Raw genomic sequence first — 23,691 nt, forward strand, 5'->3', positions numbered from 1 at the left:
AATAGGTATCTTTGAATATATGAATGTATATGATTTGATATAAGGTAAATTTTAACTATTGATAATTTCTTTAAAACAATTATTATAATTCAATTTAAGTATAGATATAAAAGAAAATAGATTAAAAGGGGTAGACAAATAATTAAGAAGATTAATAAAAATGGTAATTTGAGATGATTCAGAGATAATTTATGTTTTGTTCCATCAGCAATAAAAATCTTTTATAAAAAGCAACAGGAGTGCTTCAAACTTAAATTCAAACAACATGATAATGTTGCAACCTCCAACATTTACAATATCACATCCCACCAAATGCTACCCGATCCTAAACTTTTCAAAAGAGATCATCAGCTTACTCTATACAATCAAATTTCTATATAAAGTAAGATGCAAATCCGATAGATAGCAGCCTGAGGCCATAATGCACCTATAATTAATTCCAATCAGCTGCAAATTATTTTGTAGGATGCAACTGATTCCTTCAGATGAACTGAGTAATAGAACAAAAAATTTCAATAAAAAAAAATCAAAGAAAATACAAGAGTGCATGTAGATGCAACCAAGTAAAATAATAAATGATAAAAGAAAAGTATTGATTGATTAAAGACCACTTATAGTTAATCTTGTTCATTGTGAATACCGTTGACTCATAAATGTTTTGTAGATGAATTGTTGTTTAATAGATAATTTTCTTTAGTTAGATCATTTTCTTTTTTTATTCACATTTTGGTATCCACTTTTTTTTTTTAATTCTGGATATTTATAATGTTTCATTTTGAGATTTGGCTCATCTTTTGATTAGATTAATTTCTGACAAAATTTGAAAACTTAGTTTATCTTTTTGTTTACGTCACACCGAGACCCAACACACGGGCCAAGAAAGCAGCGAGACCCAAGTGTAAGATGGGCCTAGCCCAAACCCTGTTTATGTGATGTATGAAGTTCAATATAAGCTCCAAGCGAATTAGGGTTTTGTGTTTCTGCAGCAGTTGGGAGGAGGCACTGTGGCAGAAGTCTTAGGAGTGTAAAACAGAGACGCAAAATGAAGACGATTCTATCGTCCGAGACCATGAATATTCCCGACGGCGTGAGCATCAAGGTTCACGCTAAGGTTATCGAGGTTGAGGGCCCTCGTGGAAAACTCGTGCGAGACTTCCACCATCTGAACTTGGACTTCCAACTTATTACCGACGATGGCGGTAAAAGGAAGCTCAAGATTGATTCTTGGTTTGGTTCTCGTAAAACCTCCGCCGCCATCCGCACCGCCCTCAGCCACGTTGAGAATTTGATCACCGGCGTCACCAAGGGATACCGATACAAAATGAGATTCGTGTACGCTCATTTTCCGATCAACGCTAGCATTGGCAACAACAGCAAGTCCATCGAGATCAGAAATTTCCTCGGCGAGAAGAAGGTGCTCAACACTGTTGTTTTTTGTTTTCAATTTTTTTATTTAGTTTCTGTGTCGTGCTATTAGGAATAAATTGTGGTGTTGGGTTTAGTGATTTATTTGGTTATTACGTTTATGATTAGGTGAGGAAAGTAGACATGCTTGAGGGCGTGTCGGTTGTTAGATCTGAAAAGGTCAAAGATGAATTGGTCTTGGATGGAAACGACATTGAACTTGTTTCTAGGTCATGTGCTCTCATTAACCAGGTACCCTCTTTCTCTATGCACATGTTCCCCTTTAAACTTTTCTCAATTTTGCTATTGTTTTAGGCTTTAACTAATTGTTTGTTTGCTTGTTTGCTACAGAAATGTCATGTTAAGAATAAGGATATCCGGAAGTTTCTTGATGGTATTTATGTCAGCGAGAAGGGAACAATATTGGAAGAGTAGAGGATGAAAACATTTGTGTTGGTTTTTGGTTTGGAGACCCTTTTTGTTAACTTGTTGAGATATGATTTTACAATTTGTGTTGTCAAACTTTTCCTTTTGGGATTTTTTAAAAAAAAAATTATTTTTATATATGCTTTGGTGTTGAATATTCTCTGGAATTAGTAATCTTTCATGCATTTCTATATATGCTTTGGTGTGGAATATATGATGCATTGTTGCCCCTTCTAAACTTTTTTGTCCATAGATTTTTTGCTTACGTGATCTATGTGTTGTGATGAGAGTGGTTGACTCAGCAGTAATTTGTTAGGATAAAAAACTGAATACGTTTAAATGTTAGAAGTTGTATTATTGCGTCTTTCACCTAAACAAGAAATCAAATTGATTTTATTATTATTATTATTAAGTTGATGTTTTTCCCTCATAACCATTGTATAGCGCATGCTTTAGATATGATAATCTGATTATTGTTAATTTCCTCACAATATAATGTATTAGAAATTCCCATCTTTTTTTCCTTTCGGTTTTGAGTTCAACCTGCGATTTTGTCTTGCATCACTAGTGTTATATCATTTTTACCATATGCAGAAGAATCAATTTATGCAATAGTTAAGCTTAAAATAAAGACACCAATGTCCTCAATCAATCTACATGCTTATATCGGCTCTGCTTTCTTATCGTTTTGGTCTTCACATTCCCAGTAATGGTTTTATCCAGGGGTAGTTCGTAGTCCATCCAATGTGACAGTTTTCGTATCTCTTATCACGGATTTCAGCTTCAACCATAATTATGTTCATGAAGTATAGCTCCCTGACTCTCCCATGTTGTCAAACGAGTAATATGGTCTCCAAAATTCCTAATGAATCTTCTATCCATACAAATATCAAGGGGTTTGTTATTCCCTCTTGTTTGTTTCTTGCATCATGCCCAGATAACTTCCTTGTAAACTATAATTTTTACCAGTTGAACAATTCCATGTGTGATAATTTCTTACTTTCATAATATTGACCGTGAGGTTTTATGAATTTGTAAATGCTTTCTCAATTAGTTAAAAGAATGAAGGTGGCCGATGTTATGACAAGACTAGGTAGCATAGATATTAATATGGGACAAGTTGATCGTAAAAATCCGAGATGTCCATTTTTTTTTAGATTGGAAACTTTTAAAGAGATATATGGTTGATTTATGAACTAGTCGTGAAATGCCAGGGTTCTTGCCACAATGGTGCCTCTGCCGGTGTTTCTGATTTTGTGTCCCAGTGTCCTGTTAGCATGGTTTGGAATGCCTATATCTTAGCCAAAAACCATTTATTCGCTCCATTCAGCTAAAACTAGCAAGGGTGAGTTCTTTCTAGTTGAGAATTGTAAAACAATCGTTGAAATCTTCTATGGCATACTTACCATGAATGACGACTTATGGTACGATATTGGATGCAGTTCATCATTTCTTGTGGCCATCTTTACATGTGATTTGTACACAGTGGAAGAGCAACTCCCATTATAGTTGCCCCTATAATTCATTTCCTTTTCACTAATTGAGGTCACACTAACATATGCATGCATTACGACTAGTAGGAGTATAGATTTATGCATTGGATTGGAACAGTTTTGAAAAAAAATAAAATCATTCGATTCAATAACTTTGATTTTTTTAATTCTTCCTTCATCTCGTTGATTTACTTCAAAATTCATATATGATCCAATTGAATTTAAAGCTGTTTGAATTGAATTAATTTTCGGTTTATCCTTACTGTTGTTTTTTTGAAAAATATTAATAAATGATAAAAATATAAAAAACATATATATATATATATATATATTTACAAATATTAATATCTAATGATCAATTTATAACATTTTATTTTTATTTTTATTTTTATAAGTAATTACATTATAAAAAAATGCACACAACTTTGATAATTTTATGCATCTTGGCTCCAATAATTCGTAAAAAAGATACTAAATATATTTTTCACAGATAGTATTTGTTATGTGATAATTTTATAAAGAAATAAAAAAAAAGTTACAACATATCAGACGTGGAAATATATATATATATATATATATATATATATATAAAGTTATTCAAATTCTCATGTTTGCCTCATTTTATGTATTTTTTATTTTTAACCTATTGTCGTGAATGAAATAGCTTGCAATATTTTGAATTTTATTAAAAAAATACATATTTAAATTTAAGAACTTTAGCATTAGAGCAATTTTGTTGGAATTATTAAATCTTCTTACGTGGGATTGTAAAACGCAGTGATGAGAAACACAAACCAAAAACAACTGCGACAAAAAATTTCCAATCAATGATCCTTGCAAAAGAACATAGATTTGTGATTGAATGTTTGTCCCATGGAGCGTGACAATCTTTTCTACAAGTCGCGTAGTCCAACAATCACGAGTCAAACCTCAACGAAGTCTACGCAAATGCAATCCTCAACCCAAGTTATGAGGGTTAAGCTCCAATGAATCCCAGAAAAAGGGAACTAGTCACACTATCACACTTAGATACGAATAATATATATATATATAAAAGACAAACATTCAAACTTGATAAAAGATGAAAAAGAGAAAAAAAAAATGTTGCTCTTGTCTAGAATCTTAAGCTGTTAAAAATGAAGGTCTATTTAAAGCTAGGTAGTTAGATTTATTGTGTTTAAAAGATTAAAAATGTTTTAGATAGTCTTAAAATGCAAATGATATATAAAAATATTAAATAATAATTAAAAAATAAAGTATCACATCAATAAGTTGAGTAATCAAATAGATAAATTTTAAATTAAAAACTCATTATCCACGTCAAAGGACATCAAAATTAAACCAATTCAATTGAGTTCTACCCAAACAAAAAAAATGATTTTAATCCAAACGTTTTGGTCAAGTTACATCAGGTTCATGAGTTATTTGGAGCAATGAATACTCTTAAACCTAAAAATATCATAGGAATAAATTGCTAACGTAAGTTGTAAGCATCTCATACATTGCAAAAATATTCAATAAAAATAATTAAATTATTAAGATTTAACATATAACGTTAGCAGAAGTAATTTTTGGCATAAATAATAAAGATTTAAAGAAAAATAATAATATGTGAGGTAATAGCTAAATTAAGTATAAAAGAATAAATTTTAGAAAAAAATTGCTTAAATACAATTTTGGTATCTCTATTTTATTTCATCTATAATTTTAATTTTCTCACTTTAAAATATAGACATTTGATCATTTTATTTTTTTAAAAAAAATCATAATTTTTATTGAATCCTTACTTTTACTTATATTTTTTATATTTTAATTAATTAAATTATTACCATAAAATATAATAATCAATTGGTGTAAGATCCTTCCAGCTCAATGAAATCTCTAATGTTAGAGTCATTTAAAAAATGAAAAAGAGATATTTTTAACGTATTTTTCAAGTTTTATATCTTAAGAAAAGAAACAAGTATAATGAAAAATTATTTCCCCATAGAGAGTAAAATTACAGGGAAGAGGTTTTACTAGGGTTTTATTAAAAGCAACTGAGGAAGAGAATTAACGAAGAGAAATAGTGAAAGATTGCAACGACGCACGAAAATGGCGACCATTTGGAAGACAAACGCAGCGAGAAACGCAGTGCGTAGTTTGACGCAGTCCTTGCCATTCACTGCCCGCACACCTTCGATCCCCTCTCATTTCTCCTCCGTCCGTTACCTCCGCACCGGTCGCGATCCCAGCTCAAGGTTACTTTTAGGTTTCGCAGCCAACAAATTACGATTCCTTTTTTTTTTTTTGAATTGGTTTTTGAGAGTTTTTGTTGTCGAGTAGAACATATGAGATTATTCCGCCGGTGAATTGGGGGATTCGGATTGTGCCGGAGAAGAAGGCGTTTGTGATTGAGCGATTCGGGAAGTACGTCAAGACTCTTCCCTCCGGAATCCATTTCCTGATTCCCTTCGTTGATAGAATCGCTTATGTGCATTCGCTCAAGGAAGAGGCTATTAGCATTCCCGACCAGAGTGCTATTACCAAGGACAATGTCACCATCATCATCGATGGTGTCCTTTATGTCAAGGTAGAACTGTCTTTCTTTCTGTCTATCTATTCGATATTGTATTTGAGTGGTTAGTGGCGTTGACTTGTTTGGATAAATTTCTTAAAAAGCACTTGTAGGAGAAAAATGAATTAAGTTGAAATTAGCTTATTTATGAGCTTAAGCTACAGAAGTTCTTTCATTTAGATTCTCTGATAGCTGATTTTAGTTTATGTGCAAGCTAATTTAGCTTATGGGAGCAGTTTGATTCATTTAACTTTTTTTTCCTCTCCTGTAAGTGTTTATTAAGAACTTTGTCTAAATATGGCTATGTTTTATTTATTATTTTTTGTTTTGGGAGTGCAGATTGTGGATCCTAAGCTGGCATCGTATGGGGTGGAGAATCCCATTTATGCTGTCATTCAGCTGGCACAGACGACAATGCGTAGCGAGCTTGGTAAGATTACTCTTGACAAGACTTTTGAGGAAAGGGACACGCTCAATGAAAAGATTGTGGTGAGTTTAGCTATTAGTTCTTTGAATTTGTTTGTGTTAGTCATTTGCTCCTCCTTTCCTTACTTGAGGAAGCATCTTAGGTACTTTAATTTCAAGTCGCACTTAAAATCTTGTTGGTGGGAAGTCTTGTATAAAGCAGAATGTAAATTAGTTCTGAAAAATAATAAAACATGTCTCTTTGGATGGAGCTATGCAAACTGTCGAAATGATGATTTGTTTAACTATAATTTCATAGTCCTGCACCAATGGGGGTTGGATCTAATAGAAGGGGCTAGTCTCTCACAACGTGACAAACTAAGGTTTGAATATCTGCTAGGAGAGGAGAGTTACCCACATTTAGTATTTGGCTATGCCTTGAACACGGTTGCCTTAGAAGGAGTATACCTGTGAGAAACAAAAAAAAAAATTCACAGTCCTGCTTCAACCCAGTTATATATACAGGAAATAAAAAGAGAAACCAGGCAATAGTTAAAGATGAAAATTTTGTCATAGTTGTTGGTTGTGTGATAGTTTTCTTTCCTACTGTAATCATGTTCAATGTTGTGTAATAAGTCCTTAACTTATGATAACATGGGAAGCATTTCTAACGGGTTCATATGTTAGATTTATTTAGAAAGTTTGGTATAATATACAATAACATGGTTTCTAAGCCAGCTTGTTGCTATGGGGTTGCCCTTCCATAGGAGTCAGTCTTGTGTTCTCTTTCTGATGTATCCTTAAAAAAAGACAGTTACTCCTGTTTTAGCCATATAATGGTTAATTGTGTGACAAAATTATTGCAGGAGTCCATTAATATGGCTGCAAAAAGTTGGGGTCTAGAGTGCCTTCGATATGAAATAAGTATGTTTTGGCAATGCATAAATACTTTTTCTATATTTTTTAGTTGACAGTTTCTGTGTAATTCCTTTTGTGGTTGTCCTTCTGTAGGGGATATCTCTCCTCCACGTGGAGTGAGAGCAGCTATGGAGATGCAAGCAGAAGCAGAAAGAAAAAAGAGAGCTCAAATTCTTGAGTCTGAAGGTTATCAATTTGATATTCCCATCCTTCATATGCTCAATTTATCTTATTTTGCACTATTTTTCATCATTAAATTATTTTTAGTACCCATGACATTCAACCGAAAAGCATCCTATTCCTCACCCAACTTCTACCTGTAGCTTCTATGTTTACTGGTACTGATCACCTGTGGTGTTAAACAGGAGAAAGACAGGCTCACATAAACATTGCTGATGGAAAGAAGAGTTCAGTTATCTTAGCATCAGAAGCCGCAAGGATGGATCAAGTTAACAGAGCTCAAGGTTAATTACATCATGATAAATTAGTTCCAACTTCCACCAGTTGTGTTGCAATATTAATTTTTTAAGATAAGCTTTGATGTCTGCTGAGCTTGATGTGAAATCCCTTTATATGATTTTAAACTGTTGTTTGTATCAAGGGTATTTCATTGGTGAATTCTCTTTTTGAGAGGAATGATCTTTTGTGTGACAAGATGGTAACAAATTGTGGATTAGACCATAGTCTTATATGAGTAACTGATTTGTGTTCTTTATAACATGCCACCATTAATGTGCTGTTCAATTTGGCATGACTTATTTATTTTTGCTTCATCTATCAATTTCAGTCAGTTGATTTGATATCTTTAAAACCTCACAAGTCATCATTAACATGATTCTTCTTCAGGTGAGGCTGAAGCCATCCTTGCTAAAGCAAAAGCAACAGCTGAGGGACTAGCTGTTGTGTCAAAATCCCTAAAAGAAAGTGGAGGACCAGAGGTGAGTCTTCAAAATTTTGATATTCCATATATCACAACTTGTACTGGCCGTGATTTATATGTTGCATTTATTATAATTCTTTTACTCGTCACTTTTGTAATTTTCTAGATCTTGATGTAGATTCTTAGTTTGTGTTGGTCGAAAAAGTGTATAATGCAAATCCCTTATGGTTAGATGAATTATTGTTTGCATATCAATGATGCTCAGCATTTTTTATTTATTTTTGGATTGCCATTCCAGATATATAGACTGCACGTGTGAGTGACTTCTGAATGTAAACCACATTACTGATTATCCCAGTCACAGTTTTAATACAGGATCAGTTGACTGTTTATTGTTTGATGTTTGATTTCTTGAAGACATTCAAGTATGTGACCATCTAAAGAATCGGTTGACTGTTTATTATGTTGATGTTGGTGTTATCGCTGAAGCTGGGGAAAAAAATCATGTAGTGAATCTGTTGTATATTATTGCCTCTTAACTGCCACCTTTATTTTAACCTTATTGAGTCCCTTGGAATAACTAGGAAAGGGATTAATATTATCATTTGATTTGCAGGCAGCAAGTTTAAGGATTGCAGAGCAATATATTCAAGCTTTCAGTAACATAGCCAAGCAGGCAATATATCCCATAAGCTGATTGATATTCAATTTCCTGCATTTCATAATTTGTTTGGTTCGAAAATTGTTTTGATTTTATCTTTACTTTTTCCTCAGGGCACAACAATGTTGCTTCCTAGCTCTGCATCCAATCCTGCTAACATGATGGCCCAAGCTCTTACTATGTATAAAAGCCTGCTTGGTAATCCTTCCAATGATAAGCATAGTGGAACTGCACCCCCTTCAATAGCAGGACAATTAGAAGGAAATGATTTATCTAGTGAGGTTAAAGGCGAGAGCTTGACGACTGCTACTGTAACTAGTGGAATCCCGGATTATCGTGGAAAATCTGGATTTTCACTTCAGAGCCCACCAAAGCGGGAATAATCTTTCATTTTATAAAACTTTGTCATTTTGATGAATTCATTTGTTTTTATTTTTATTTTTATTTACGAATGTTGCTGTGAAAATTGAGCTTGGACTTTAGAAAGAAGAAAACGGAAGAGTCTGGTTGGACTTGCATTGCTGGTTGTTGTGGCATTGATCACAGGATACACGTAATTTACAATTTTTTTTTATCTCTTTCTTCCCAACTGACAAATTTGGGGAGGAAATAATGAAAAGAAAAGAGCTATTCTCCTCTCATTACTAGCATTTTCTTTAATGCTTGCCTGCATACTCACTCTGACATCGCTTGAATTTAGATGATATTTTAAGGGTCATGTTATCTAGTAGTCTTCAATAACATTAAGAATGTATTAGAAATCCTGGTGGGCGTTTATTAATAATTTTGATAAAAAAATATTTATAATTTCTTAAGAGCACTGTTAGCATTTGATTGATTACTTTTAATGAAAATTTTTATTCTAATTATATTTTTTTCATTCAATTTGAGATTTTGTTTAAGAAAACTAAATTCAATTTCATTGGACATGGATGCTTTCCAATGTTACGATGATACTCTAGAAAATTCAAATGCTATAAAGTGGGAGGTTATAATACATTTTCATGTTAATTATGACTGATGATTAAGATTTTGTTTAATTTTCAGTGGAGTTACTGATCATATTTATTTTAAATAATTTGATATTCCGTTTGTAATGGAATGTCCATTGTCCAAATAGTTGAGCTTAAGACATGCAAGAATAACGTTTTTCCAGACAAAATGCATTACAATTAGAATTAGAATGTTATTTATAGCGGAACAGTTATTGTATAACGTGGATATTAGGATAAATGATAAAAGGTCAAGATATTATTCTAGCAAGTATGTTGTCCTTTTTCAATCGTCCTGTCATTCTAACGTATCTTGAGTTTATGAATGATCCTACAAAATAGGTACTGTGATGATGCTAGAATTGCTCTTTAGTAATCAATCATTTCACTTTCATTTCTCAAGTTGTATATTTCAAAATTATTCTAATTAGAACTTGGTTGAATTCATTTAAATAATTCAAACTGTTTGTTACAATAAACCAATATTTTTATTGTACAGCTCATTTATTGGTTATTATTGTAGTTAGATTAGCTGTCAATTAAGTATGCATATAGCTTAGTTAGTTACAACTAGCTCTGCATCTGTTAATAGACTAATTCTATTTTACATTTTTATTAGCTTCTTAGCCAATATAACAGTTCTTGTATAAATAGGAAATTATTCTTCAATCAATAAAATGGGTTCATTTTTCACAAATCTAACATGGTATCAATTGTTCATTGCTCTCTCTAATGAATTCTCTCTTTCCTGCAATTCACGATTTTTGTGTTCTGCATGTCTTTCTTTTCATCTTGCGTCATTGATTCTTTGAGTTTTTCTTGCAATTCTTCGTTTGTGATCTCTACAACTCTTTGATTGCAATCTTTCAATGGCTTCTTCTGCTTCCGCATCTTCTACTCCTTCAACCGCGGTGACTTCCACCATTTCATATGTTCAAGATTTCTCCAATCCCTATTTCATACACTCTAATGAAAATCCTTCGAACAAGATTGTTACAGCAGTGCTTGATGGATCGAATTACCACGACTGGGCGCAAACGATGAGCAAGGTGTTCGAAATGAAGAACAAATTAGGGTTTATTGACGATAGAATTCAGAAACCTAGTGATTCTGATCCTAATTTTGCTTATGCAACAACTTGATTCGATTTTGGATCAATCATTCAATGACACCAAAAATTGCAACCAGCGTCATTTGGCTCACTCAAGCCTCCTATGTGTGGAATGCACTGCGCAATTGGTTTTCTCAAGGCAATTACATTCGAATTCTTCAATTACATTCTGATCTTTATTCTTTGAAGCAAGGTGATCTCTCAATCACAAATTGTGTCACTAAGGTCAAGATTCTCTAGGACGAACTTTGCAATTTCAGGCCGATACCTTCATGTGATTCTTTACCCACTAGTTCATGCAAATCAGTTGTGGCTAAGCAGAAATATCGAGACATTGATAGTGTCTTGTGTTTCCTTCAAGTCCTCAATGATCTTTACAACCAGGCTAGGTCTCAAATCCTTATGCTTGATCCCTTGCCTTCTCTTGACAAGGTTTTCTCCATCATCATACAACAAGAAAGGCATATGAATTTGGCAATTCTTCCCACTCCTACTGTTGTGTTAGTTGTGCAGCCTGCACCTTCATTTACTACTGCCTCTCCAGGTCGTGGCAGAGGATACTCTAAACAAGGCCAATCTCGCCATTGTACACATTGTGGCAAAAACAATCATACAGTTGATACTTGCTTTGCAAAGCATGGTTATCCTCCTGGTTGGAAGTCCAAGAAGGCATTTGTTAATCAAATTTTTGCTTTCGCTTCCTCTTCTGAAGAACTGAATTCATCTACTATTTCTGAGGCATTTTCTGGTCTCTCCAAAGATCAACTCGCTAATTTGATTGCTCTGCTTCCTAATGCAAAGCCTACTGCCACTGCTGTGAGCTCAACAAATTTGGTCAGCTCTCACAATATATTTGTTCAACCATCTTCAGGTACAACCCCTTGGCTTTTAGATTCTGGTGCTACAGATCACTTTACATGTTCACTACACTGGTTTTCCTCTTTTCAATTCATTAAACCAGTTCTTGTCTCTTTGCCAAATGGAAAAGCTGTTGTGGCTTTATATAAGGGCACCATTATTCTAATCAATTCTTTGATGTTGCACAATGTTCTTTATGTTGAACATTTTTCTATGAATATCATTTCATTGACCAACTCACCAAAGCCCTTGATTGTAAAGCTGTCTTCACCCATAATATGTGTCTTTTGCAGATGAATACATGTCTGAAGATGATTGGTACAGCTAAGGAATTCAGAGGTCTTTACTATTTGATTCTTCCTGAGCATTTTAATTGTCAGGCAGTTTCTCAATTACACAATGTAAACACCACTACTAGTCATATTTCCACTCATAATGTGTGGCATTATAGATTAGGTCACCATTCTCATCCTTGTTACAAAATTTTGCAGCAATTCCATTGTAATATTCCCACATATATCAATAAACCATGTGATACTTGTCACTTGTCCAAACAAAAGCATTTATCTTTTAATTCCAGCACAACATTAATTGAGTCCACATTTGATTTAATACATGTTGACATTTTGGGGGCCTTATCCCACTCCTTCCATTCAAGGTCACAAATACTTTCTTACCTTAGTTGATGAGAAATCTAAGTACACTTGGCTTAAACTCATGAAGACTAAAGCTAAAACTAGACAACATCTTATTGATTTTATTGCTTTAGTTGAAACTCAATTTCATAAAGTAATTGAAATCATTAGGAGTGATAATGGTCTTGAGTTTGCCATGCCTTCATTTTTCCAATCTAAAGGCATCATTCATCACACATTATGTGTTGAAACTCCTCAACAAAATGGTGCAGTTGAGAGAAAGCATCAACACATTCTTAATATTGCTAGATCTCTCATGTTTCAATCTCACCTACCTATATGTTTTTGGTCCTTTTCCGTAACACATGTTGTCCATATCATTAACATGCTGCCCACACCACTCTTAAACAATCACTCTCCTCATTTTCATATTTACCATGCTCATCCTGATATGAGTAATCTTAGAGTTTTTGATACTCTTTGCTTTGCTTCCACTCTTCAAGCCCATAGGACTAAGTTTCAGCCTAGAGCCAAGAAATGCATATACCTTGGTCATTCCTTTGGTACCAAGGGCTTCTTACTTTTTGATTTGCATACTAGAGAAATATTTGTGTCTAGACATGTTATTTTCTATGAGACTATTTTTCCTTATCATGACAATACATCTTCTTTCTCTGTTGATTCTGTTTTCCCGCTCAATCTACCTGTTGTTGACATCAATTCTGATCTTGTCAATTCTGCTCCAGTCTCTTGCATTTCCTTAACCAAGTCTAACTCTTTTGGTATAGAGGCACCCATTGTTGTATCATCCTCCATTGATGATCACTCTATATCAGCCCCTTCTTCTCCTGTTTCAGCCTTATTGCTTGCTGATTCTACAGCTTCAACTGCAGTCTCTGTAGATTCTATTTTTCCTACAGCTAATGCAGCCCCTGTCCCAACCAGATTTTCTACTAGAATCAAAACTACTCCTAAATACTTGACTGAATACAAATATAATGTACTCAATTCCTTGGGCAGTGCACATCATCATTCAGGTACACCTTATCCCATGACAGATTTTACCTCTTTTACTCATTTATCTTCTCCTCACACTGCATATTTACTTTCTTTGTCCACTGTCCCTAAGCCTTGGACATATACTCAAGCTGTGAAACATGCTTGTTGGAGAGATGCTATGGACAAAGAAATTGCAGCCTTGGAGAGTAACAGAACCTAGACTTTTATTGCCTTGCCTTTTGGTAAAAAGCCTATTGGTTTTAAATGGGTTTATAAGATCAAGAGGAAAGCAGATGGAAGTATAGAGAGGTATAAGGCTCATTTGGTTGCCAAGGGATATACACAACTTCAGGGTGTTGATTACAGTGAGACTTTTTCTCCAGTTGTTAAACTTACCATGGTTCGACTAGTTCTTGCCTTAGCAACAGCTAAAAATTGGTTTTTACTTCAACTCGAAGTAAATAACACATTTTTACATGGTGATCTAATTGAAGATGTTTACATGATGGTGCCACCTGGTTTTCAAACTCCTAAAGAAGGTTTAGTGTGCAAGCTTCAAAAGTCTCTTTACGGTTTGAAGCAAGCAAGCAGGCAGTGGAATGTCAAACTTATTGTTGCACTGCTGTTTGGGGGGTACCACCAGTCTTCCTCTGATCATTCTATGTTTGTTAAAACCCAAGACAAGTTGATTATGTGGATGACATAGTCTTGACTGGGAACAATTTGGATGAAATTGTGGCCATTAAAGCCTTTCTAGATTAACAATTCAAAATTAAGGACCTCAGATCTCTTAAATTCTTTTTAGGCATGGAGATTGCTTGGTCAAAATCAGACATAGTGTTGTCTCAAAGAAAATATGCACTTGAATTGTTGGATGATGCTGGTCTTTTGGGTTGCAAACCAGCCTCGATTCCCATGATGTCTAATTTTAAGCCTGAGATTTCTGTTGATACTCTGTTGCCCGATCCAACAAGCTATAGGAGACTCATTGGGAGGCTTATCTAACTTACAAATACTCGGCCAGATCTGTGTTTTTCTGTGTATAAACTCAGCCAATACCTTGCTTCTCCTCATCAAAGTCATTATGATGCAGCACTTCATATACTTAGGTATGTCAAGGACTGTCCAGTGAAAGGTCTTTTCTTCTCTTCCACTAATGATCTTAAGCTCACGACCTTCAGTGATTCGAATTGGGCAGCTTGTCCATATACCAAAAAATCTATAACTGGTTATTGTTTATTTCTTGGTCCTTCTTTGATTTCATGGAAGTCCAAGAAGCAGACTACAGTTTCAAGAAGTTCAAGTGAAGCTGGGTATAAAACACTCACAAATACTGCATGTAAAGTTCAGTGACTGTAGTACCTTCTTACTACATCATATTGCATCTCTCCCGATTCACTTATATTGTGACAATCAATTCGTCATCAAAATTGTCCAAAATCCAACTTTTCGTGAAAGGACCAAGCACATATAAATTGATTGTCACTTAATCAGTACAAAATGGAATCATTCATCTCATGCTTATTGCCTCCAAGGATCAATTGGCTGATATTCACACCAAGGCTCTCCCATTTCCTAGCTTTTCTACTCTTCTTTCCAAGGTGAATATGGTTGACATCCATGATCCAACTTGAGGGGGATTGTTAAAATAAACCAATATTTTTATTGTACAACTCATTTATTGGTTATTATTGTAGTTAGATTAGCTATCAATTAATTATGCAGTTAGTTTAGTTATGTTAATAGACTAATTCTGTTTTACAGCTTTATTAGCTTCTTTCCCCGATCAATAAAATGGGTTCATTTTTCACAACTCTAACAATGTTATTGGTTATGGGAATTTCACCAAAATCATAATGGAGTTGCTAAACTTATTTTTGGGAAGTCTTGCAAAGATTTAAAAACTTCAAGTTTTCTCTCAAAGGGTACAATTTTTATGATCTTAATGAGTTCAATTGTTTCACAATTTTGAAGAAATGTTAAGAACAATTGCTTATATAAGAGTTGTTATTTCAATTGCTTTGCTATAAAACTGCACAAGAATTTTTTTCTTATATTATTATAAAACTAAAATACAAGACCATGATATTTCTTTGATGGAATAAAAACTTATTTAAACCATCTTTTGCCAAAGCTAATGAACTCACAACATTTCTTGCAAATATAGCATCTTATTACAACTTCAACGTCCCATATAAAAACATATTTAAGGTAATTCAAAAGACTTATTTGTTATCGATCGTTGTATAATTCTTGAATAAGACAGGTGGAAGTAAAGTTCCTATAAGTTTCATGGATCTAACTAAAAAATAAGCATTCCACGTTCACAAAAACACATGTGGAGACACTAAACATCAGAAACACCTGAGAGATTGTCATGTAAACTTGGATTATTGGGTCATGTTTTATTGCCACAGCTTTATAAAAATTAGACCCCAAAGGCAACAGGGCTTAGTTGGGTATGGCAGCCTCCCTCCCTTCCCTGGCCTTCCATCTCCACTAGTTCATAAATCAAGGAAAATTATCAAGGCAAAGGTCATATTACGACCACATACATTTTAGACGTAATGGAATTAATAAACTGAAAAGAAATTGTAGTTTAAAATGAAGTTGAGACTTGAGATTTTGTGCATCTAACAAACAATCTGGGAAGAGTAAATGAATCAACACCAGCTTGATTTATATGGATATACAGGGGTGGGACAGTGGTCAGAGCAAAAATCAGGGAGAAAACAGGTGTGCTTCGTCGCATTTATTGGATTGCCAGAAGCTGAACCAACTACTAGAAATTGCAGTGTGGAGGGTAGACGGTTGAGAAAAAAATTGCATGCTACTACAAATGGTGGATATGCTATAACACTACTTGTAGTACGGGCAAATTGGGTTTGACTCAAGCTAAAAGGGACATAATACAGTGGGAATATCTCGTATACATCACCTAGCGCGGAAATTTTAAAAAAAATGTATATGAAAGACCCAGTTTATCATCTCAAGCTCGCAATATACAATTGAATTTTCAATTGTGACTGCATACTAACCACATTGAATCAAGTCCTAGGATTAATCATTGCCTGCACTATTTTGATCACTAATTAATTCAATCAATCACCAACTGAGTTAACAACCACTCATCGCAAGGCATCACATAAGCAGAATACCAATTTTCAAAGAAGTCGAGAAGAGATAGAAATGCATGAAAGATTACTAATTCCAGAGAATATTCAATACCAAAGCATATATAGAAATAAAAAATTAACAAAAAATAATCCCAAAAGGAAAAGTTTGACAAGTTACCAAAAAAGGGTCTCCAAACCAAAAACCAATACAAATGTTTTCATCCTCTACTCTTCCAATATTGTTCCCTTCTCGCTGACATAAATACCATCAAGAAACTTCCGGATATCCTTGTTCTTAACATGACATTTCTGTAGCAAACAAGCAAACAAACAATTAGTTAAAGCCTAAAACAATAGCAAAATTGAGAAAAGTTTAAAGGGGAACATGTGCATAGAGAAAGAGGGTACCTGGTTAATGAGAGCACATGACCTAGAAACAAGTTCAATGTCGTTTCCATCCAAGACCAATTCATCTTTGACCTTTTCAGATCTAACAACCGACACGCCCTCAAGCATGTCCACTTTCCTCACCTAATCATAAACGTAATAACCAAATAAATCACTTAACCTAACACCACAATTTATTCCTGATAACACATGACACAGAAACTAAATAAAAAAATTGAAAACAAAAAACAACAGTGTTGAGCACCTTCTTCTCGCCGAGGAAATTTCTGATCTCGATGGACTTGCTGTTGTTGCCAATGCTAGCGTTGATCGGAAAATGTGCGTACACGAATCTCATTTTGTATCGGTATCCCTTGGTGACGCCGGTGATCAAATTCTCAACGTGGCTGAGGGCGGTGCGGATGGCGGCGGAGGTTTTACGAGAACCAAACCAAGAATCAATCTTGAGCTTCCTTTTACCGCCATCGTCGGTAATAAGTTGGAAGTCCAAGTTCAGATGGTGGAAGTCTCGCACGAGTTTTCCACGAGGGCCCTCAACCTCGATAACCTTAGCGTGAACCTTGATGCTCACGCCGTCGGGAATATTCATGGTCTCAGACGACAAGATCGTCTTCATTTTGCGTCTCTGTTTTACACTCCTAGGACTTCTGCCACAGTGCCTCCTCCCAAGTGCCGCAGAAACACAAAACCCTAATTCGCTTGGAGTTTATATTGAACTTCATACATCACAAAAACAGGGATTGGGCTAGGCCCATCTTACACTTGGGTCTCGCTGCTTTCTTGGCCCGTGTGTTGGGTCTCGGTGTGACGTAAACAAAAAGATAAACTAAGTTTTCAAATTTTGTCAGAAATTAATCTAATCAAAAGATGAGCCAAATCTCAAAATCAAACATTATAAATATCCAGAATTAAAAAAAAAAGTGGATACCAAAATGTGAATAAAAAAAGAAAATAATTTAACTAAAAAAAATTATCTATTAAACAACAATTCATCTGGAAAACATTTATGAGCCAGCGGTATTCACAGTAAACGAGATAAATTATATGTGATCTTTAACCAATAAATACTTTTCTTTTATCATTTATTATTTTACTTGGTTGCATCTACATGCACTCTTGTATTTTCTTTGATTTTCTTTTTCTTGAAAATTCTTGTTCTATTACCCAGTTCATCTGAAGGAATCAGTTGCATCCTACAAAATAATTTGCAGCTGATTGGAATTAATTATAGGTGCATTATGGCCTCAGGCTGCTATCTATCGGATTTGCATCTTACTTTACATAGAAATTTGACTGTATAGAGTAAGCTGCTGATCTCTTTTGAAAAGTTTAGGTCTTCATTTTGCGTCTCTCTCTCTGACACCCCTAATGCCCTATGCGAAGGTGCCTCCTCACAAAACCCTGGTTCGATTTCATGTATTTTGAGCTCATATTAATACACCACAGAACATAAGGAATCGGGCTAGGCTCACCAGTCTTTCAGGACCCAATAATGTTATGCAATTACGTAATGTATTTTTGTTTTGCTGGTGTACCCTCTGAATTTTCTAATGTTCACATCCTACTCTTCCTCTCCTCAATGTATTACGGGTTTAGTAATCATAATACATACAAATGTAATATGGATTGAGTAATTTGTAATTCAAATGTACTTTTGATTACTGCATCCGAAATTATGGTTTCCAAATTTAATTTTTGCGTCCAATTTATGATGATTATTTTCTTCGACTCCATCACTATTGTGCGTATCTCTTTTATCGGCTTCTCTTCCTTCTTTGACGTTGGGTACATCACAACAACTTCATCTCTGGTGGCAGTGGGACGGAGTAAAACATTTCCAAGAGACATAATAGTACATTCTAGTTCATTATTTTAGATTGTGTGATGGCTCCAAGCAAAAAATATAGTGCATTAAGTAATTGTTATATTGTTATTGTTACCTCAAGCACATGTTCTATCCCTCTTAATTATAGCCATTAACATTAAAAAATTTAAAATTCTGCTCGGGTAGTCGAGCTTAGTAAACTCCATTGAAGCTGTCCAATTGGGAAATTAAACTTCTGGATTATATTGGTGGAATTGGCCACATGCATTATTGAACCTTGGCTTTTCATTAAAACCACATGCAAGTAATGGAATTGCTGATCTAAAAAAAAATGGGTGGTTCAAAAGGGCTTATGCATCTAGCAAGGTAAAATGCCTTAACCTGCTTTCGAGATTCATTAAGAATTTGGAGACTATCCTACTCGTTTGAATTTTTGATAACTTGGCATAGTTAAGGGGCTAGAGTTTACGGGCATACGGGGTTAATTGGTTAAAGGGCGGGTCTTGAACTCACAATGTGCCACTAGCTGAACCCACTACTTTCCTTTTATCCAGAGTGGGAGCTTGATACAAAAATTAAGAAATGATACGAATGATGCACGAGAAATAGTCGCTGGCACAATGAAAAAGACAAAACCTCGGAATCGAACTCGATGATGAATTGGGTTCAACTCAAACTGCACATTGTATAACATTGAACCACTAATTTCATCGCAAGCTCGAGTTATACAATGCTTGAATTTTTAATAGTAACCGCGTATTATCCAACATTCAACCTCTATTTTTATTCCATTGCACTATTTTCACCACTTATTAGTTCAATCAATCACTCGTCACAAGACAGATCACAATCGCAAAGTACCCTATTTACAAAGAAATCAATAATAGACAACAATGCATTATAGAACCAAAAGGATCCCCAAATATTCGCCACTAATAAGAACCTTGATACAAACTAAAAAACAGCATGCCTGATTTTAGCATCTCATCATTCCAATATTGTTCATACCAACCAGGAACGTACTTCCGGATATCCTTGTTTTTAACATTATTATAAAATAATGATCAAATGCAACCATTTTTGTCTTTAGTCTATATGCATGTCTTTAGTCTATATTTTGTTTGCACAGCCATCTATTTTTCACCAAGCACAGGATAATTAATTGGTTGCCTAATTTTCGTGAAGAAGCTTCAAAGAAGTGGAAAGTGCAAACATAAATATAGCGCACAAATTGAGAAGAAGGACACAAGTTCTCCCAGATGTTGCCAAGGTAAAGTTCAAAAATCATTCAGGCATCATGGATTTTTTTTGGGATGTATCGCTAGAACGGATTTGGATGGTTGTTACCTGCCTCCATATAAGGTATGTAGTACAGAAGAAATTGAGACAGGAGATACAGAAATTATTTAGTTGTTTGATAGAGAGACAGGAGATACATAAAATTTGTGAGTATTTATTATTTCTCACATATTTCACCTCATTTATCTCATATCTTTTTTATTTCTGTTCAACTAAACACTCTTCATTCTTTCTTCATTTTTCACATTTTCAATTATCTATTTTATTTTCATTTACTCATTTCTCTCCTCTACTAAACAAACAAAAATTGTAGGGCCATTACGAATACATATATTTTAGAGGTAATCAAATAGTTCAGCTCAAAAGAAACTCTAGAATTTGTACATCTAACAAGCAATATGGGAAGAGTACCTCAAGCCTACCAGCTTGATATTTATATGGATATATACAGCTGGGTTATTGTCGAAGCAGAAATCAGGGAGGATACAGGTGTGCTTCGTCACATTAATTGGATTGCCACAAGCTGAAACAAATACTTGGAATTGCAGTGTGGAGAGAAGATTGAGAAAACAAAATACAAACGATACTAGTATATTGAAGCCATTGTCGTGAGAAAAAAATTGACAAGCTACTGCAAATGGTAGACATGTAATAACACTACTAGTGGTACGAGCAAATTGGGTTTGACTCAAACTCAAAAGGGACAGAATACAGTGGAAATTTCTCATATACATCATCTAACTGGGAAATTAAAAAAATAATATATATATATGAAAGACTGAGTTTATTATCTCAAACTCACAATATACAATTGAATTTTCAATTATGACTGCATACTAATTAACCACATTGAAACAAGCACTAATATAACTGGGATCGCGACCGTGCGGAGGTAACGGACGGAGGAGAAATGAGAGGGGATCGAAGGTGTGCGGGCAGTGAATGGCAAGGACTGCGTCAAACTACGCACTGCGTTTCTCGCTGCGTTTGTCTTCCAAATGGTCGCCATTTTCGTGCGTCGTTGCAATCTTTCACTATTTCTCTTCGTTAATTCTCTTCCTCAGTTGCTTTTAATAAAACCCTAGTAAAACCTCTTCCCTGTAATTTTACTCCCTGTGGGGAAATAATTTTTCATTATACTTGTTTCTTTTCTTAAGATATAAAACTTGAAAAATACGTTAAAAATACCTCTTTTTCATTTTTTTTAAATGACTCTAACATTAGAGATTTTATTGAGTTGGAACATCTTACACCAATTGATTATCATATTTTATGGTAATCATTTAATTAATTAAAATATAAAAAATATAGGCAAAAGTAAGGATTAAATAAAAATTATGATTTTTTTAAAAAAAAAATAAAATGATCAAATGTCTATATTTTGAAGTGAGAAAACCAAAATTATAGATGAAATAAAATAGATGTACCAAAATTGTATTTAAGCAATTTTTTTCTAAAATTTATTCTTTTATACTTAATTTAGCTATTACCTCACATGTTATTATTTTTCTTTAAATCTTAATTATTTATGCCAAAAATTACTTCTTTAAAAGCTAACATTATATGTTAAATCTTAATAATTTAATTATTTTTATTGAATATTTTTGCAATGTATGAGATGCTTACAACTTACGTTAGCAATTTATTCCTATGATATTTTTAGGTTTAAGAGTATTCATTATTTCAAATAACTCATGAACCTCATGTAACTTGACCAAAACATTTGGATTAAAATCATTTTTTTTTTTGTTTGGGTAGAACTCAATTGAATTGGTTTAATTTTGATGTCCTTTGACGTGGATAATGAGTTTTTAATTTAAAATTTATCTATTTGATTACTCAACTTATTGATGTGATACTTTATTTTTTAATTTTTATTTAATATTTTTATATATCATTTGCATTTTAAGACTATCTAAAACATTTTTAATCTTTTAAACACAATAAATCTAACTACCTAGCTTTAAATAGACCTTCAATTTTAACAGCTTAAGATTCTAGACAAGAGCAACATTTTTGTTTTCTCTTCTTCATCTTTTATCAAGTTTGAATGTTTGTCTTTTTTTTATATATATTATTCGTATCTAAGTGTGATAGTGTGACTAGTTCCCTTTTTCTGAGATTCATTGGAGCCTAACCCTCATAACTTGGGTTAAGGATTGCATTTGCGTAGACTTCGTTGAAGTTTGACTCGTGATTGTTAGGACTACGCGACTTGTAGAAAAGATTGTCACGCTCCATGGGACAAACATTCAATCACAAATCTATGTTCTTTTGCAAGGATCATTTGATTGGAATTTTTTTGTCGCAGTTGTTTTTTGTTTGTGTTTCTCATCATTGGGTTTTACAATCCCACGTAAGAAGATTTAATAATTCCAACAAAGTTGCTCTAATGCTAAAGTTCTTAAATGAATTCTTGAATTTAAATATGTATTTTTTTAATAAAATTCAAAATATTGCAAGCTATTTCATTCACGACAATAGGTTAAAAATAAAAAATACATAAAATGAGACAAACATGAGAATTTGAATAACTTTATATATATATATATATATTTCCACGTCTGATATGTTATAAAAAAATTTTATTTCTTTATAAAATTATCAATAACAAATACTATCTGTGAAAAATATATTTAGTATCTTTTTTACTAATTATTGAAGCCAAGATGCATAAAATTATCAAAGTTGTGTGCACTTTTTTATAACGTAATTACTTATAAAAATAAATAAATATAAATAATATGTTATAAATTGATCATTAGATATTAATTTTTGTAAATATATATATATATATATATATATATATATATATATATATATATATATGTTTTTTATATTTTTATCATTTATTAATATTTTTCAAAAAAAACAACAGTAAGGATAAACCGAAAATTAATTCAATTCAAACAGCTTTCAATTCAATTGGATCATATATGAATTTTGAAGTAAATCAACGAGATGAAGGAAGAATTAAAAAAAAAGTTATTGAATCGAATGATTTTTTTTTTCAAAACTGTTCCAATCCAATGCATAAATCTATACTCCTACTAGTCGTAATGCATGCATATGTTAGTGTGACCTCAATTAGTGAAAAGGAAATGAATTATAGGGGCAACTATAATGGGAGTTGCTCTTCCACTGTGTACAAATCACATGTAAAGATGACCTTTTAATATGGCCACAAGAAATGATGAACTGCATCCAATATCGTACCATAAGTCGTCATTCATGGTAAGTATGCCATAGAAGATTTTAACGATTGTTTTACAATTCTCAACTAGAAAGAACTCAACCTTGCTAGTTTTAGCTGAATGGAGCGAATAAATGGTTTTTGGCTAAGATATAGGCATTCCAAACCACGCTAACAGGACACTGGGACACAAAATCAGAAACACCGGCAAGACCATATTACTCGTTTGTCAACATGGGAGAGTCAGGGAGCTATACTTTATGAACATAATTATGGTTGAAGCTGAAATCCGTGATTAGAGATACGAAAACTGTCACATTGGATGGACTACGGACTACCCTTGGATAAAACCATTACTGGGAATGTGAAGACCAAAACGATAAGAAAGCAGAGCCGATATAAGCATGTAGATTGATTGAGGACATTGGTGTGTCTGTATTTTAAGCTTAACGATGGCATAAATTGATTCTTCTGCATATGGTAAAAATGATATAACACTGGTGATACAAGA

General features: G+C 33.6%; 5 protein-coding genes across 7 annotated transcripts; 4 read left to right on the forward strand and 1 right to left on the reverse strand.

Annotated features, from left to right (window-relative positions):
* The first annotated feature begins 1,004 nt into the window (after window positions 1-1,004).
* On the forward strand, window positions 1,005-1,939 carry LOC100810086 (60S ribosomal protein L9-like). Its single transcript, NM_001255360.2, is given in 3 exon segments — window positions 1,005-1,414; window positions 1,534-1,656; window positions 1,756-1,939. Coding segments are annotated over 3 exon segments (579 nt in total). The 5' UTR covers window positions 1,005-1,042; the 3' UTR covers window positions 1,840-1,939.
* A 3,441-nt stretch (window positions 1,940-5,380) lies between these two features.
* On the forward strand, window positions 5,381-9,385 carry LOC100809006 (stomatin-like protein 2-like). The gene is made up of 9 exons (NM_001252947.2): window positions 5,381-5,563; window positions 5,649-5,895; window positions 6,220-6,369; window positions 7,152-7,209; window positions 7,297-7,389; window positions 7,569-7,667; window positions 8,050-8,141; window positions 8,700-8,759; window positions 8,858-9,385. Exons 1-9 carry the CDS (start codon window positions 5,418-5,420, stop codon window positions 9,125-9,127), a joined length of 1,215 nt encoding a protein of 404 aa, NP_001239876.1. The 5' UTR covers window positions 5,381-5,417; the 3' UTR covers window positions 9,128-9,385.
* A 1,516-nt stretch (window positions 9,386-10,901) lies between these two features.
* Window positions 10,902-12,033, forward strand: LOC102667815 (uncharacterized). Its single transcript, XM_006582446.1, has 3 exons — window positions 10,902-11,040; window positions 11,155-11,718; window positions 11,999-12,033. The coding sequence occupies exons 1-3, from the start codon at window positions 10,902-10,904 to the stop codon at window positions 12,031-12,033; spliced, it is 738 nt and encodes a 245-aa protein (XP_006582509.1).
* Window positions 12,034-14,146: 2,113 nt separating this feature from the next.
* LOC106799004 (uncharacterized mitochondrial protein AtMg00810-like) lies at window positions 14,147-16,228 on the forward strand. Its single transcript, XM_014776946.1, has 3 exons — window positions 14,147-14,295; window positions 14,392-14,678; window positions 16,035-16,228. Exons 1-3 carry the CDS (start codon window positions 14,147-14,149, stop codon window positions 16,226-16,228), a joined length of 630 nt encoding a protein of 209 aa, XP_014632432.1.
* LOC100810611 (60S ribosomal protein L9) lies at window positions 15,475-17,573 on the reverse strand. Of its 3 annotated transcripts, none has more exons than XM_041016021.1 (4): window positions 17,108-17,573; window positions 16,864-16,986; window positions 16,634-16,764; window positions 15,475-15,833 (listed from the first exon to the last, which is right to left on the reverse strand). In XM_041016021.1, exons 1-3 carry the CDS (start codon window positions 17,477-17,479, stop codon window positions 16,681-16,683), a joined length of 579 nt encoding a protein of 192 aa, XP_040871955.1. In that variant the 5' UTR covers window positions 17,480-17,573; the 3' UTR covers window positions 15,475-15,833; window positions 16,634-16,680. The 3 variants fall into 3 exon arrangements, with proteins under 3 accessions (XP_040871955.1, XP_040871954.1, NP_001358689.1); XM_041016020.1 differs by having other exon boundaries at window positions 15,475-15,838; NM_001371760.1 differs by lacking the exon at window positions 15,475-15,833 and having other exon boundaries at window positions 16,521-16,764; window positions 17,108-17,556.
* Between the last annotated feature and the right edge of the window lie 6,118 nt (window positions 17,574-23,691).

The sequence above is a fragment of the Glycine max genome, chromosome 6, assembly GCF_000004515.6.
Source record: "Glycine max cultivar Williams 82 chromosome 6, Glycine_max_v4.0, whole genome shotgun sequence".
NCBI classification, from domain to species: Eukaryota; Viridiplantae; Streptophyta; class Magnoliopsida; order Fabales; family Fabaceae; genus Glycine; species Glycine max.